At 38.2% G+C, this 15,013-nt stretch overlaps 1 protein-coding gene across 13 annotated transcripts in view; it reads right to left on the bottom strand.

Annotated features, from left to right (window-relative positions):
- Positions 1 to 15,013, bottom strand: part of KMT2C (lysine methyltransferase 2C) — a 216,032-nt gene that overhangs the window by 67,734 nt on the left and 133,285 nt on the right. For 11 of the 13 annotated variants that reach the window (XR_003795262.1, XM_029233804.1, XM_029233802.1 and 8 more), the window contains 5 exons: positions 12,980 to 13,045; positions 11,785 to 11,997; positions 5,094 to 5,222; positions 3,599 to 3,718; positions 624 to 754 (listed from right to left, as the gene is read on the bottom strand). Coding sequence is in view for 12 of the 13 variants with exons in the window: in XM_029233804.1 (XP_029089637.1) it covers positions 624 to 754; positions 3,599 to 3,718; positions 5,094 to 5,222; positions 11,785 to 11,997; positions 12,980 to 13,045 (659 nt within the window). In the remaining variant the exon portion in view is untranslated. The remainder of the gene's footprint in view (positions 1 to 623; positions 755 to 3,598; positions 3,719 to 5,093; positions 5,223 to 11,784; positions 11,998 to 12,979; positions 13,046 to 15,013) is intronic. The other 2 variants (XM_029233805.1, XM_029233809.1) reach the window with 2 other exon arrangements.

Raw genomic sequence — 15,013 nt, forward strand, 5'->3', positions numbered from 1 at the left:
TTACAGCTCAGTCCTATTTCTGATGTAGGGTTCTTTCCAATGTACCACATGGCCTTGAACTCTTCTGAGACTTAATGTTTACAAGATGAACTAGAAGGATTTCTATTTACATCTATCAAACAATTTCTTCATATTGAGGGATATTTTCCTGATGTATATTTTAGAAAACAAAAACAATTCAGCCTAAACCTTTGGTTCACTAGGCCTCTAAAAGTGGTAAATATTATGAAAGCTGCAATTCTGTTGGCTAAAAACCCATCATCATTCAGTAAACATAATCACTGTAACCCGTACTAGCAAAGGAAGCTGTCCACCAGACTTGCGTTTGCAGAGCACACAGGTATGACTGGTTTGGAAGAATGAGCTTTTCCCAGCCAAAGAGTTCTTGTGTTTCTTATGAAATTTATAAATGAAAAACTGGGATTAAAAGAAGAACTTTGTAAAAAGTATCAAAGCACAAAGAAGATAAATGTAATTTTTAAGAGGCTCTGGAAGGTAAAAAAATGGCATTTATGATGACTGATTAAAACATGTACAAAAACAACAAAACTCTTTTTCAAAACTCGATACATCACTTTACGTTTCTTTCATTAACAAATACATAATATAAAGCAAAATATTACTTGTAAATAGGCAGGGAAAATTTCTTCAAGCTTATTTTTCCTTTTTCGGTATCTCTTCTTTATTTTTTCAGTGTTTTCAGTAACAGAAACAGATTCATCAACTAGAGTATCTGGTAACTGCTCACTCCAGCCTGAAACAACAGTCACATTTATAAATATGTGGTATTTAAAATTTTCAGATAAGCCCACCAAAAGTAATTTTATAACTTACCAACATACACACAGTTCCACATAAACAAGCTTTTTCCTTTTTCTTTCAGTTTTATTGAGATATAACTGACATACAACTAAGTTTAAGGTACACAGCATAATGACCTGACAAGTTACCTTTTCCATAAAAAGACCTCGAAGTAAGTTTATTAATTTTTAAGTATCATTAAAAATTCATTTCATGTCTACTTATTATCAGCATGCTTCCCATTGTTTCTTAATGAGTATTTTCTTCTTCACAAAGTAGAAACTTGATTTTTTTAATGTTGACATTTTGTTAAAGATTAAAAAAAGGAAAATACATACTCAATGCTAATGAGTATGGATAAACGGCTACTCGAACACTACTAAAGGGAATTTAGTGGGTACAACCTTTTGCTAGAGTTTATTGGGCCTATCTAACAAAAGTCTTTTAAAAAATGTGTGTCCTTCAATCCAGCAATTCAAGTTCAGGGATTTACTGCAAATTAGGTACCTGGAGTACCATACATATTGTGATAATATATGACTATCTATGAGTATGATAATAAATATGCCATGAATGCTCAAATTTAAAATCAAAGAAATGTGGAAATCCAAAATGTTGGACTATGAAATCAGCAATAAAACAAGTACACCACTTAAAGCAGGTAAGCAAGCAATCAAATGATACCCTCACATACTTTAGGCAAAAGGCACATGCCTTCTGAAAATCAATGTGGGCACTTTTGTTGCCAGACTACATAGGTGGACTGAAAACAACTAAACATAGTGGATAAACATTTTTTAAACATTTAAAAAAAAATACAGCAGTAGGGCTTCCCTGGTGGCGCAGTGGTTGAGAGTCCGCCGGCCAATGCAGGGGACACGGGTTCGTGCCCCGGTCCGGGAAGATCCCACATGCCGCGGAGCAGCTGGGCCCGTGAGCCATGGCCGCTGAGCCTGCGCGTCCGGAGCCTGTGCTCCGCAACGGGAGAGGCCACAGCAGTGAGGGGCCCGCGTACCGCAAAAAAAAAAAAAAAAAACAGCAGTAATCGAAACAGAAAATAAAGAATTCTCCAAGACCAAAAATTAAGGTAAAATAGGAACCACAGAAATAAGCAAAGAACTAAATAAAGCTCTCTGAAATTTTGCTAAAATCTAGTGACCTTTAACTCCAGTTTTCAGAGCCTTATGAGGAATGGGGAATAGAAGACAAAGCCTACAGCTTCTTCCCAAGGTGTAGAGATTAACCAGAAGCTGTCTGGTATAAAGGGGGGACCCTGAAGGACTCCACACCAGGGCTGGTTTAACAAGAAACACACCCTCCCGTTCCCCTGGTCCTCCACACATCACTCACCACCACCACCACCCCCCGCCAACCTGACAGCAAAGAAAACTGCTTGTCATCTTGTCACTGAATAAGGTGCTGGGTAGAAAGGCAAAAAAATGAAAATCTTCCCAGAGAGTTCATAAACTCAGTACAGCCCTGATATGTAAGAAATCTGAATTTATACAACATAGGTGGACCAAAAAACTTCAAGCTAAGAATTTAGCTTAAAGGAGTCCTAGGGGAATAGCACCTCATGTTCCTGGCAACAAATATTCTCTGAAGTAACCAACCTTCACTTCAGTCCTCAAGAAGTTCAGAGAATGTTCTAAAGAACATGAGCTCACAGTTTAAAAAAATTTTTGTTGCTGTTTAATGTATATGTATCTATCTCACACCATGAACACAACGAAATGAGGCACTAGGAAACAGGGCCAGGAGGTACAGAGCAGAATCAGATATGCAAAGGTTTTAGAAACGTTATATTCTAAATCAACTAAAACTGGGAGGAATAAGCTGTAAAAAGAAGCTACAAAGTGTTAAAATATCAAAAAAAGTAGTTTAGAAAAGGAAAAATGCATAATAAATTAAAAACTCAGTGGATGACACTGGATGACACAAATGAAAAATATTGAACTAAATGATAAAAATAAAATTACATAGAAGACAAAATAGAGACAAAGATGGAAAACAAAAAAATTCTTTCATTGAACATATCACATTTCTTAACTGGGGCTTATTACAGCCATGTTAAGTCATATTAGAAACTTCTTTAAAACTCTTATGGTGCTTCCTTTTAAAAATGTGCAGCAATTTTTCTGAAATTCATTCACAGGCCAAAACCCTATCACATAGTAATAAAAGAACTCTATTCAAAGAATATGATAAAAACATCTTTTTTCTTCAGATTCTATATAAAATATTTAAAATACAGAAAGTGTACAGATCATGACCATACTGATTGCAAAGTCTTCATTAGGACCAATTCTTAAGCTATGACTTAAGCAACGATTTAGCTATCTTTGAAACTCTAAGTAACAATGACAGACTAATAATTGGAAGATATATTTCTAAAACACTATACAACTTTGTTATAAATTATTGGGATACGCTGTCACTTTCAACTATATAGTCTAAAAAGTTTCCAATTTTATGCCAAGTAGCTAATGCAGGCAAAGAAAGGCCTTTTGTGGGATGGCCAGAAAGTACCAGACATAACTATGTGATTCAGTCCCTATTCAGTCCCGCATATTCTCAGTCCCTTCTTAAAGTAATCTCAAAGCAATATAATTGATTGGATTTAAATAATTTTCTTATCAAACCTAATTTCTATATTGCAGATATGAACTTTACAGGCACTCAAATCCTTTCATCACTAAGAAGCAATAAGGTTGTCATTGTAACATTATTTAGGATAGTTCTTTTCAATGGGGATATCAAGATAAGAGGGTTAAATCAAACAAAATCAGTACCATACCATCATCTCTGCTAGGTAACTGCTCAGAAATGGAGCCTGAGGAATCTTTTCTGATCACAGATCTTTTGGTTTTTCCTTGCCCAGTTCGACTTCTTTGTCGTACCATAAATCCACCAATACCTATCCAAAACAGAAATTAGGTAATCTTGTAAATAACTACTAATTTCTCCCTGTAATTCCACATTAAGTAGGGTGCAATTGCTTAGTCTTAAACAGTGAGGGTTTTCCCAAATTCAATATGGGTTAACCTAAATCAATAATCTCATTTTAATGCAAAATACAAGAGTTTGGAAATAAGCAAATAAAAGAGATCAAAGTTACTGTTACCTCATTACTAACCAAATAGGAATACAAATTCATCAAAGTACAGAAGACTGCATGTATTTCTTCTCCTAAACGATGTCAGGGTAAACATTATAGTAAATTATGCTTGTTTCCTTAATGTTAGTAACTCATAGATCATCAAATTATTTGTATGTTAGCTGAGGGAGAACAGATACAAGATACAAACTAAACTAGATGATCCAAGCAAAAATCAACATGACTTCTGGGGTAATGTGTCTAGTTATTCCTAAAGTTCTTAGACGAGTCAAACTGTGTAATTCTGGTTACTACTAGACTTTGGGCAGGTTATTTAACTTTTCATTGCTTCAGTTACCTCACTGGTAAAAAAAAGGGATAATGTATAGTATCTCCTATACACATATGATAAGCACTAAATAAATAGATGTAAGTGCTGAGAACAGCGCCTGACACATAGTAACACTAACAGCTTCCGTCATATGATAGCTGTCTAGCAATATACTTTGTGACCTAATGGGCCCCTCAAATGGGTCCCTTACATGGATAACTTCCATGTAAGGCAGAAAAAGACAAAACAAAAAAACCCCAACATTTAACTATAAGTTCCTGGAAGGAATTTGGCAGTGTCTAAAAAAGTAGGTGCACTTATAAGCCTCATAATTACGAAGAAATGAAATCATTTTCATACAGTGATTTGGACGAAGCTAATCTAGGCCCTTGTTATAAATGTGGCTCATCTGTAAGGAAGGTTACCTTTTAAGGTCTAGCAGAAAACAAGCACAGTTTTTCCTTACACATCAGAAGGTATTTAGATCACTCTTACCAATAAAATATAAGCCATCAGAAGAATAAAGATTGAACTGATTCAATAAACTACCTCATTCACTGGTAAACAGACATTAATAACTGCCTAAAAAAGCCTACAAGTTCTGGGGACTTCCCGAGCAGTCCAGTGGTTAAGACCCTGCGCTCCCAATGCAGCAGGGCCCAGGTTCGATCCCTGGTCGGGGAACTGAGATCCGCAGGCCGCACGGCGCAGCCTAAAAAAACTCTCTAAGTTTCAGCTTAGAGAGTTCTTAAGAAGTTATATTTCATCCTGATTATTTCATTATATTTGAAGCCCTCAATATTATATTTTTCTTAAATTAACTAAGTTTTGATTATATTAAGATGTCTAGCTCAGGCACTATACCTGGTCTGTATGGTTTCCTTTTTCTCTTTTTGACACCCTCTGTTCCTTCTACTCCCTTAGTTTCATCATCCACAGCTTCCCGTTCAGGACTAGATTCTGATTTTCCATCACAATCCATAAGTTCTCCTTCTGGAAAAAAGTAAACATACAGATAAAATTGAAAAAGCTATCAAATACACAATTCCTATGTAACAGGAAATACAAAGCAAAGTGGCTGCCGAGCCATTCTAATCATGCATCCCGGTTGACAGGGGAAGTACAGAGACAGAAAAGGCCCCCTAAGGGCTGCAGAACTCATGCTAATTAGTGCAATGTTCTCAGGAAATGAAACATAAGAATCAGAGAAGGGGAAACACACAGAGAATGCTCCCAAAGACAATTATAAATCAATCTGCACTTAACCTATCATTCCCTTGCTTTTAATTGTATCTTCAGGTCCAGGACCCCAAGGCTGTCTCTCTAGCCTACAACTCTCTTGAGCTCCAACTAATCTGTAATTAGACATTACCTAGTTACTGAAAACTTTATATACAAAATTGAACTACTACTTTAAGATGAACCTTCTCCCTTTCCCAGGATTTACCTATCATCATTAAAAGACATGGAAACGTACCATGCAGGAGGCAGATTCCCAGGAGACAGCCTTGACAATTCCTAATTTCTTTTCTCGTTCAATCAGGACTCCTCAGTATCTCCCAAGGACATTCCATGTCCCTCAACTACCACCTGAGTCCAATCTTGACTTACTGCATTCCCTCCCCGCCTGTTCTGCCTTGCCTCCATGCTTACCCTCCTCTCCAATCAGTTCTTTAAATTGCAGCCTAAATGATGTTTCTATAAATATCAATTTATCAATTGAAAAGTATCAATTTTCTGCTTAAAAATCCTTTAATGTCTTCCTAGTGGCCTCAAAATGAAATCCAAATGGTAAGGCCCATTATAACAGTGTCCTGTGAACTCTCCAGCTTCATCTCACTCCCGCTATGCAAGCTACGCTCAGCTCCCTGAGCACATCAAGCTCCCTGTCCACTGCCTCCCCACCTCTGCCACCTTCCACCTACCCATCTTTCAGGATTTTTTTTTTTTTTTTTTTTGGGCTTCGTTGGGTCTTTGTTGCTGCACGCGGGCTTTCTCTAGCTGTGGCGAGTAGGGGCTACTCTTTGTTGTGGTGCGCGGGCTTCTCATTGCAGTGGCTTCTCTTGTCGTGGAGCACGGGCTCTAGGCGTGCAGGCTTCAGTAGTTGTGGTGCAAGGGCTCAGTAGTTGTGGCTCACGGGCTTAGGTGCTCCGTGGCATGTGGGATCTTCCCGGACCAGGGCTCGAACCCGTGTCCCCTGCATTGGCAGGTGGATTCTTAACCACTGTGCCACCAGGGAAGCCCTCAGGATTTTATAACCATCACTTTCTTTGAGAATTCCCACAGTTATGCATGCTCCTGTACGTTAACATTATGCTTTATTTTAATTGGTTCTTTCAATGTCTGTTTCCTTGCTAGACTATATTCTCCTTATCTAAGACTCTTATTAACAGCTGCATCCTTAGCACGGTACGTAATAGGCGTTCAACAAATTTTTCACCAAATGTAAGTAAACGATGAAACTAAGTAATGCATACAAAAGCTCAGTTCCTAGAGAGGAATGCTGTTTTAAAATCATGGTAATCAAAACTTTTCAAGCTGTATATGCTTTACGCTGTGCTTTAGGGGAAAAAAAAAGTTATCAAATACATTTAACAATAAATTGTTAACACTTTTCTTCAATATTCTAAGTATTATGCATATTTCTGTAATACCATGAGTAGTGTATTTGTTTTCAATAATATTAGGTCAGTGTTTAAGGTCAATTCTATAACAATCTGATAACTGCTTTCTACAGCTAAGATTAAACCATGAAAATTTTATCTATTTATTTATTTACTGAAACTTAGCAAACACCAAAGGTAACAAGCTAGCAATTATTTACCTTAAAATAAACCCACTGAAATATATGAGAGGGAATTTACGTTTAAGATGGTAGACTAAATTCATGCATCTAATTTCACTCTCCCAAAACCCTACGTACAGTAAAGCAATCTATTTTTAAAAGATAAACCAACAAAGACAGAAAAAACAGGAAAGAAGAAAAGCCACAATTTTGGAAAGAGAATGACAGATGAAAACTGACTCAGGAAATACAAATTCTCAGTTGAAAGTGGAAGGAACCAAGAAAAAAATCCAACTTTATCACAATCCTCAAAAGGTTGAAGAACTGGCAGAGCCAGGTACCTTTGGAAATGGGTGGGAGGCAGCTAAAGCAAAGAGAGTTTTATATCATATTAACTACAGAAGCCATAATCCCTATGACCTTCCCAACTTCACACACTGTGAGGCTGCCATTCCCACTCACAGGATATGGGACTCAGACACTCAAACTCAACACTGGGGTCACGGACTGAAAACAGGATTAAGTGACTACAGGCATGTTAAATGCTGACCCTCTCTCCCCTGGGGCCTTTCCCCACTAAACTCCCAGAAAGCCAGCAGCTAAACCTCTACTGTCCAAGCAGGAGACAGGAAGATTCTTCTGGGAAACCTGACCAGTCCAAGAGAAATGTCTAAAGGTACTGACACTAGGGGATTTTCCAAATAGTGAGCACAGATCACAAAAGCTTAGCCAACAAATACCACCCACAAACTCGAAGATTTTCATCATTTTTAATCACTCATTCCTTATTTTTTTTAAAAATTATTTATTTTTCCAATCACCACTTTTAGTCCTCACTTTTAATCACACACGGAAAACCAAGGATTATCTATCACATGAAAGATAGAGACCTGAGACCACAAAATGCAACTGGGAATTGAAAGATTAGGCAGGAAAAAGAAAACATTAGAAAAAATTTTTCAATCCTCCAACAGGTAAGATAAAACATTCATGAGGCAAGAACAGGATGCTATGAAAAGGAACATGCAAAGGAAGGAAAGAAAGCTCTTGGAAATTAATCCATGATATTTGAAAACAAAACAAAAATGAAAATCAGTAGAGGGATAGAAAAATTTTTAGAGTAAAACGCAAAGACCTGAGCTAGAAAGGAGGAGAGAAAAGACAGGGAGAATGGGCTGAGTGGGTCTCACATCTGGATAGCAGGGTCAAGAAAAAGAAGACGGGGCACCGAGGGGGAGAATCAATGGCTTCAAGAACATTTCCTAACGCTGAGGGGTATGAGATGGCAGACGAAAGGGACCACTCAGTGCCTGACAAAAGAAAGGAAAAACATCCCTAACAGACTGAAATAGACATATCTTCACCAAATTTCAGAACACTGCAGACAAAGAATTTCCTAAAATCCCAAGAGCTTCCAGAGAGAACACGGATCATATAAAAAGTATCAAGTTCCCTATATACCAGGAACTAAAAGACACTGGATCGATGACTTCAAAATGCTGAAGGGAAAATGAATTCCAACCTGGAAAAGATCAGTCAGGTGGGAGGGTACATTTTCAGAAGTACATAACCTCTCAAATTTACCTTCCATGCATTCTCTCTCAAGAAACAACAGAAGGTATGCCCACCAAAAGTGAGGGAGAGAAACGAGGAATACATGAAATCTCAGGAAACACACAATAAAAGACTGAAAAAACAAACAAACAAAACCCCTAAAGGTCTTATCAGTTTGGGAACTGAGTTACTTACATCCATACAAAGGAATATGAAAAATGAGGCCATGAAAAATGAAGAATAACATAAAAGCAAGAACAGCAAGACAAAAGGAACACAAAATATATATCCATGTGCTTGTACATGAACAAAACACCTCTGGAAGGACACAAAGAATGGCTGCGTCTGGAGAAGTGAACTGGCAGGACAGGGAAAAGAGAAACACCCTTATTCTTGTGCAGTTTAAAAACATGTGAATATATTACTTGCCCCCAAACAAAATTTAAAGCATTGAGGAAATGACCGTTAACAAATTGCAGGAGGTGATAACCGACCCACCCGGCTGCTTCCTCTCCTCTCAATCTGCCCCACACCATGCCTGCCACAGCCTGGGCGCGGTCTCACTCCCCACCTCCCGATGTCCCCACCGTGCTGTGAGGGTCCACGGGGGGCAGCAACTGAGAGGGAAGCACTGTGCTCCCACTCATCTTTTTTTTTTTTTTTAATAAATTTATTTATTTATTTTTGTGGGCACTGGGTCTTCGTTGCTGCGCGCGGGCTTTCTCTAGTTGCAGCGAGTGGGGGCTACTCTTGGTTGCGGTGCGCGGGCTTCTCATTGCGATGGCTTCTCTTGTTGTGGAGCACGGGCTTCTCATTGCGATGGCTTCTCTTGTTGCGGAGCACGGGCTCTAGGTGCGCGGGCTTCAGTAGTTTCGGCACGCAGGCTCAGCAGTTGTGGCTCACAGGCTCTAGAGTGCAGGCTCAGTAGGTGTGTTGCACGGGCCTACTTGCTCCACGGCATGTGGGATGTTCCCGGAGGAGGGATAGAACCCATGTCCCCTGAACTGGCAGGTGGATTCTGAACCACTGCACCACCTGGGAAGTCCCCGTGTTCCCACTTTTTCCCCCCCACCCCCTGCGCTCCCACTCTTGAGACACAGATAGCAGTTTTATTTTCTTTAGATTTGGGTTTTTTTGCACTAACAGGCTATCCAGACCCCAGGAGCCTGCTTTTATTGCACAAGTTTGTTTCTGATATGCTAAGGTGATTGTTTATGACATTTTCCTTAAGAAACGTTTATCAGAAGAGTTTAAAAATGAACAAAAAAACCCCCAAAAAGGTGAGTATTGCTGCAATATTTCAGGAGCATCACAAGTTCATGTGGACTTCGTCGACTCCTGTGGAATCTAAAATTACATATGTATTATGTGTATAATATGATGGACAGTATTACTTCTATGGGGATCTCCCTGCTGGCAGCCTCAATTTGGAAACTGTACAGCTGCAGAAATATCTACCATTTCTCACAGTGTTGTTTTACAGAAGGGTAGTTATAGGGAAAACCTTCTCGGGTCTTTCTATTGATGTTTTGTTTTTAAACAAACATCAACAAACATTTCTTCCCTCTATAATTTCATGCTTTGGGAATTAGTGTGTACTACCAGGAAACCTTTCAAATTCTGTGAAATGCAGCATTTCTCAGATTTAAGGGACTATGGAACCATTCTTCAGGCATTTTCTGATACCCTCAGAAACTGCAATTCTTCACTGTACTTTGGCTGATGGTAAAATCAGGTCAATTCCTCCCAGATACACAGGCTACTTCTTCACAAGCCTCAAATCACTTAAAACTTCAAAATGAACTTCTGTTCAATAGTACTTGAAAATGAGTTATACATAAGCATCAGAAAGCTTTTCTCCAACCACACAGATCCCAAAACACACTACTGCAAAAGAAATGTGAGGATTAGTTGATAAAGTAAGAGGAGCACACACAGACCCATTCTAAGCCACCATCAACTCTCACCTGGACGGCTGCAAGAGCCTCCTGCCTGAACTGCTTGCTACAACTCTTGGGCTTAAAAGTCTGTTTACATCACAGCAGTGCTCCTTTTAAACTATAAGTAAGATTTTGCCACTGTTCTCATCAGATACCTCCAAACAACCTCCCATTCCATTTACAGTAAATGCCTTAAGCATCACCTTTATGGTCCTACAGGACCTACTGAGTCACCCCACTTCTCCTCACAACTCTGATCTCATCACAGGCCTTTATCCCTTTGCTCACTGTGCTGGACACACTGTTCCCCACAATGTTCAGCAAATGTTATAGGCACATCCCACTCAGGGTCTTTCCCGTTGTCTCTTCCCTCAGATAATCGAGAGGCTCACTCAACTCTTTAAAGTCGGTGCTTAAATATGGCTTCCAGTTCATCTGGGCCCTCAGCCCACTGTCTGTGCTCCCAAGTCCTCTCAACAGCACTTGCCAAACACATCTTTATTAACTTATTATGTTATGTATTTTTAATGATCTTTTCTCCTAACATTAAAATGTAAGTTCCATGAGCAGAGAATTTTATCTGCTTTGCTCATTGACTTAACTTCCAACATCTGGCACACAGCAGGCATTCAATAAATACTGGTAAATGATAAGATGTGATGGAACAAAAGCAACTATTACTTTATTTTTGAATCAACTGAAAAGAAATAACCACCCTAAAAACAAACAAGCCTATGGCGATCTTCTTCAGAGAAAAGCAAAAATAAAACTCATGTTGAATTTAATGCCACTAAAATTATTTTTTCATCTCAAGAAAATTCAGCCAGAAAAACCTGATCAAGAAAATGTTTATAAACAGATGGTTTATGATGAGTATCTGTGAATATAAGCTTATATTTGAACATTAATGATGGTCTTTCATTTCTAGATTGCATGGAGTTCTACTTTAACTTAACCATGAAATCCAAGTTCACAGCATCTGAAGAGGTTTATGCAGCTGTCTGGCAAACCCCGAAAAGATCTGAAAAGATCTGTGACCTTCGAAGATATGGTGCTCCTGGAAATTTCTGTAATATAGGTCTGTTCTAGGATACATGAAACGAAGAGAACCTGAAAAGGCAAGGTCTCAGAAGACCACTGACGCAGGACAGTGTCACACCAAGGGTTACCTTCTAAGTCAGCAGGATCTACCCTTAGATAAATCAAATAATTTTAAAAGCTCTTTTATATTCTTTATTTTTGCAAACATATTCCATGGAAAATATGTAAGTATTACCTCGACTATCATCCATTTCACCATCCCTTGAATGCTCTGATTGGATGTCTGGAGGGGTCTGAAGGACGGCCACGCTATTCTGATTTATGATCTTCAACTTCAACTTTGGTTTTGACCGTTTTCTTCTTGGAACAGTAACTGTGAGGCTCTGTAACTGAGTCATCCCTGATTCAGTCAAACATACACCATCCTGGGTGTAGGTCTTGGGTGGATCTAAAATTACAATATCCCAAGGATACAAATTAAAACTTTCATTTTAATTTTGATTGATAAGTTGATTATTGTTCCATAAGGACCATGTCAAGGGAATGTGACTTCTATAAACCAATTACCTACGAAATGCACAAATAATTAACAGTATTCAGTTAAAAGTAAGCATAGCTGGTCAAACCTCCTTGAATTATAGAGAGAAAGGTTGTAAGTTTGTTTCTAAATGGTCTTCCTGGCATTTCTATTTTCATGTATCAATACAGGGATTTAAAAAGAAAGCACGGAAGCTAAAAGCAATGCTTCAGTCACTCGACTATGAGCCTTTTCCTAGAGTATCCTTTCAGACTAAAAGGTGAGGATCAATTTACAGAAGAGAAACAAAAATACTCCATAAGCCCATTTGGAAATCAAAGCATCAGTATAATCACTTACAAGGAGAGGCAGTAAATAAGCAGAAATTCTGCAAAAATTTAAGTGTACAAAATTGCTGTTCATTAGAAAAATTTCTGTACGATCCAAATGTTTTTGTATCAGATGATATCAAATAGAAGTAGGCAAAAGAATGAGTTTAATAAGAATATCATGTTAGTTACTATTCTAGGCTGATCTATTACAGAAAAAAATAGTAAGAGAATGAATTCTGAAGAAATCTCTTTGCTAACTAGGCCTTATTGTCTAGTCTAACTGATAACTAAACACAATAATGTATCAATGAAACCAAAACAAGTATGTAGTTAACGGTTATTTCAAAAGTGGTTATTTTCACTGCCAATTTGGTGAGATCTGTAGGAATACTGTCCCACTAAAGCTGGGAAAGACAGACATTTTGTATGTAATTACAGAAATGATTACCAACATTAGGAAATTTACACTGAACACCCACATGAGTAAGGCAGGATTCGTGTAACGTGTCACAATTCAGTTATATAAAAGCATTTCTTTGCTTTTTGTAAAGAACAGTCAAGGAAAGCATTTCAGATTTTACCTAGCTCTTTCACTTTTGTGACAATTTGTGCTACAAGTGAAGATTCACAGCAGTCTGAGGAAGGCACTGAAATGGAAAAAAAACAAAAACAAAAACAAAAACTCGTGATTTTTTCACAAAAGGTAAGGTGTATTTAAAGATTTACATATGATTAAAGTTTCTACTACTGTACCCATTTTACTAAAATAAATGCTTGAAAACTAAATAGAATTAAATTAAATAGGATTAAAAGCTGCCTTTAAAACAACAAAGAGAAATGGTGGAGGAAATACACAACATCATGGAAGAAAAACTGGTAAAGATAAAGAACCAATGTACTGGATTCCTATGTATTGCTAATAACTACAAGATTATGAGTCTTTTTTAAAATAAATTTATTTATTTTATTTATTTTTCAATAAGTGGTGCTAGGAAAACTGGACAGCTACATGTAAAAGAATGAAATTAGAACACTCCCTAACACCATACACAAACATAAACTGAAAATGGATTAAAGACCTAAATGTAAGGCCAGACACTATAAAACTCTTAGAGGAAAACATAGGCAGAACACTCTATGACATAAATCACAGCAAGATCCTTTCTGACCCACCTCCTAGAGAAATGGAAATAAAAATAAACAAATGGGACCTAATGAAACTTAGAAGCTTTTGCACAGCAAAGGAAACCATAAACAAGATGAAAAGATAACCCTCAGAATGGGAGAAAATATTTGCAAACGAAGCAACTGACAAAGGATTAATCTCCAAAATATACAAGCAGCTCACATAGCTCAATATCAGAAACACCAAACAACCCAATCCAAAAATGGGCAGAAGACCTAAATAGACATTTCTCCAAAGAAGACATACAGACTGCCAACAAACACATGAAAAGATGTTCAACATCACTAATCATTAGAGAAATGCAAATCAAAACTACACTGAGGTATCTCCTCACACCAGTCAGAATGGCCATCATCAAAAAAATCTACAAACAATAAATGCTGGAGAGGGTGTGGAGAAAAGGGAACCCTGTTGCACTGTAGGTGGGAATGTAAATTGATACAGCCACTCTGGAGAACAGTATGGAGGTTCCTTAAAAAACTAAAAATAGAACTACCATATGACCCAGCAATCCCACTACTGGGCATATACCCTGAGAAAACCATAATTCAAAAAGAGTCATGTACCACAATGTTCACTGCAGCACTATTTACAATAGCCAGGACACGGAAGCAACCTAAGTGCCCATCGACAGATGAATGGATAAAGAAGATGTGGCACATATATACAATGGAATATTACTCAGCCATAAAAAGAAACGAAATTGAGTTATTTGTAGTGAGGTGGATGGACCTAGCGTCTGTCATACAGAGTGAAGTCAAAAAGAGAAAGACAAATACCGTATGTTAACACATATATGGAATCTAAAAAAAAAAAAAAGTTCTGAATAACCTAGGGGCAGGATGGAATAAAGATGCAGACGTAGAGAATGGACTTGAGGATATGGGGAGGGGGAAGGGTAAGCTGGGACGAAGTGAGAGAGTAGCTCTGACATATATACACTACCAAATGTAAAATAGATAGCAGCCACATAGCACAGGGAGATCAGCTCGGTGGTTTGTGACCACCTAGAGGGGTGGGATAAGGAGGGTGGGAGGGAGACGCAAGAGGGAGGGGATATATGTATACGTATACCTGATTCACTTTGTCATACAGCAGAAACTAAAACAACAGTGTAAAGCAATTATACTGCAATAAAGATGTTAAAAAAAATTTTTTTAAAGGGACACCTAAAAAAAATTAAAATAAATTTATTTATTTATGTATTTATTTATTTTTGGCTGCGTTGGGTCTTCGTTGCTGTGCGCAGCATTTCTCTAGTTGCGGCGAGCGGGGGCTACTCTTCGTTGCAGTGCGCGGGCTTCTCATTGTGGTGCCTTCTCTTGTTGTGGAACACGGGCTCTAGGCTTGCAGGCTTCAGTAGTTGTGGCATGCGGGCTCAGTAGTTGTGGCTCACGGGCTCTAGAGCGCAGGCTCAGTAGTTGTGGCG

The sequence above is a fragment of the Monodon monoceros genome, unplaced genomic scaffold (assembly GCF_005190385.1).
Source record: "Monodon monoceros isolate NGI ecotype Baffin Bay Population unplaced genomic scaffold, NGI_Narwhal_1 Super_Scaffold_2, whole genome shotgun sequence".
NCBI lineage: Eukaryota > Metazoa > Chordata > Mammalia > Artiodactyla > Monodontidae > Monodon > Monodon monoceros.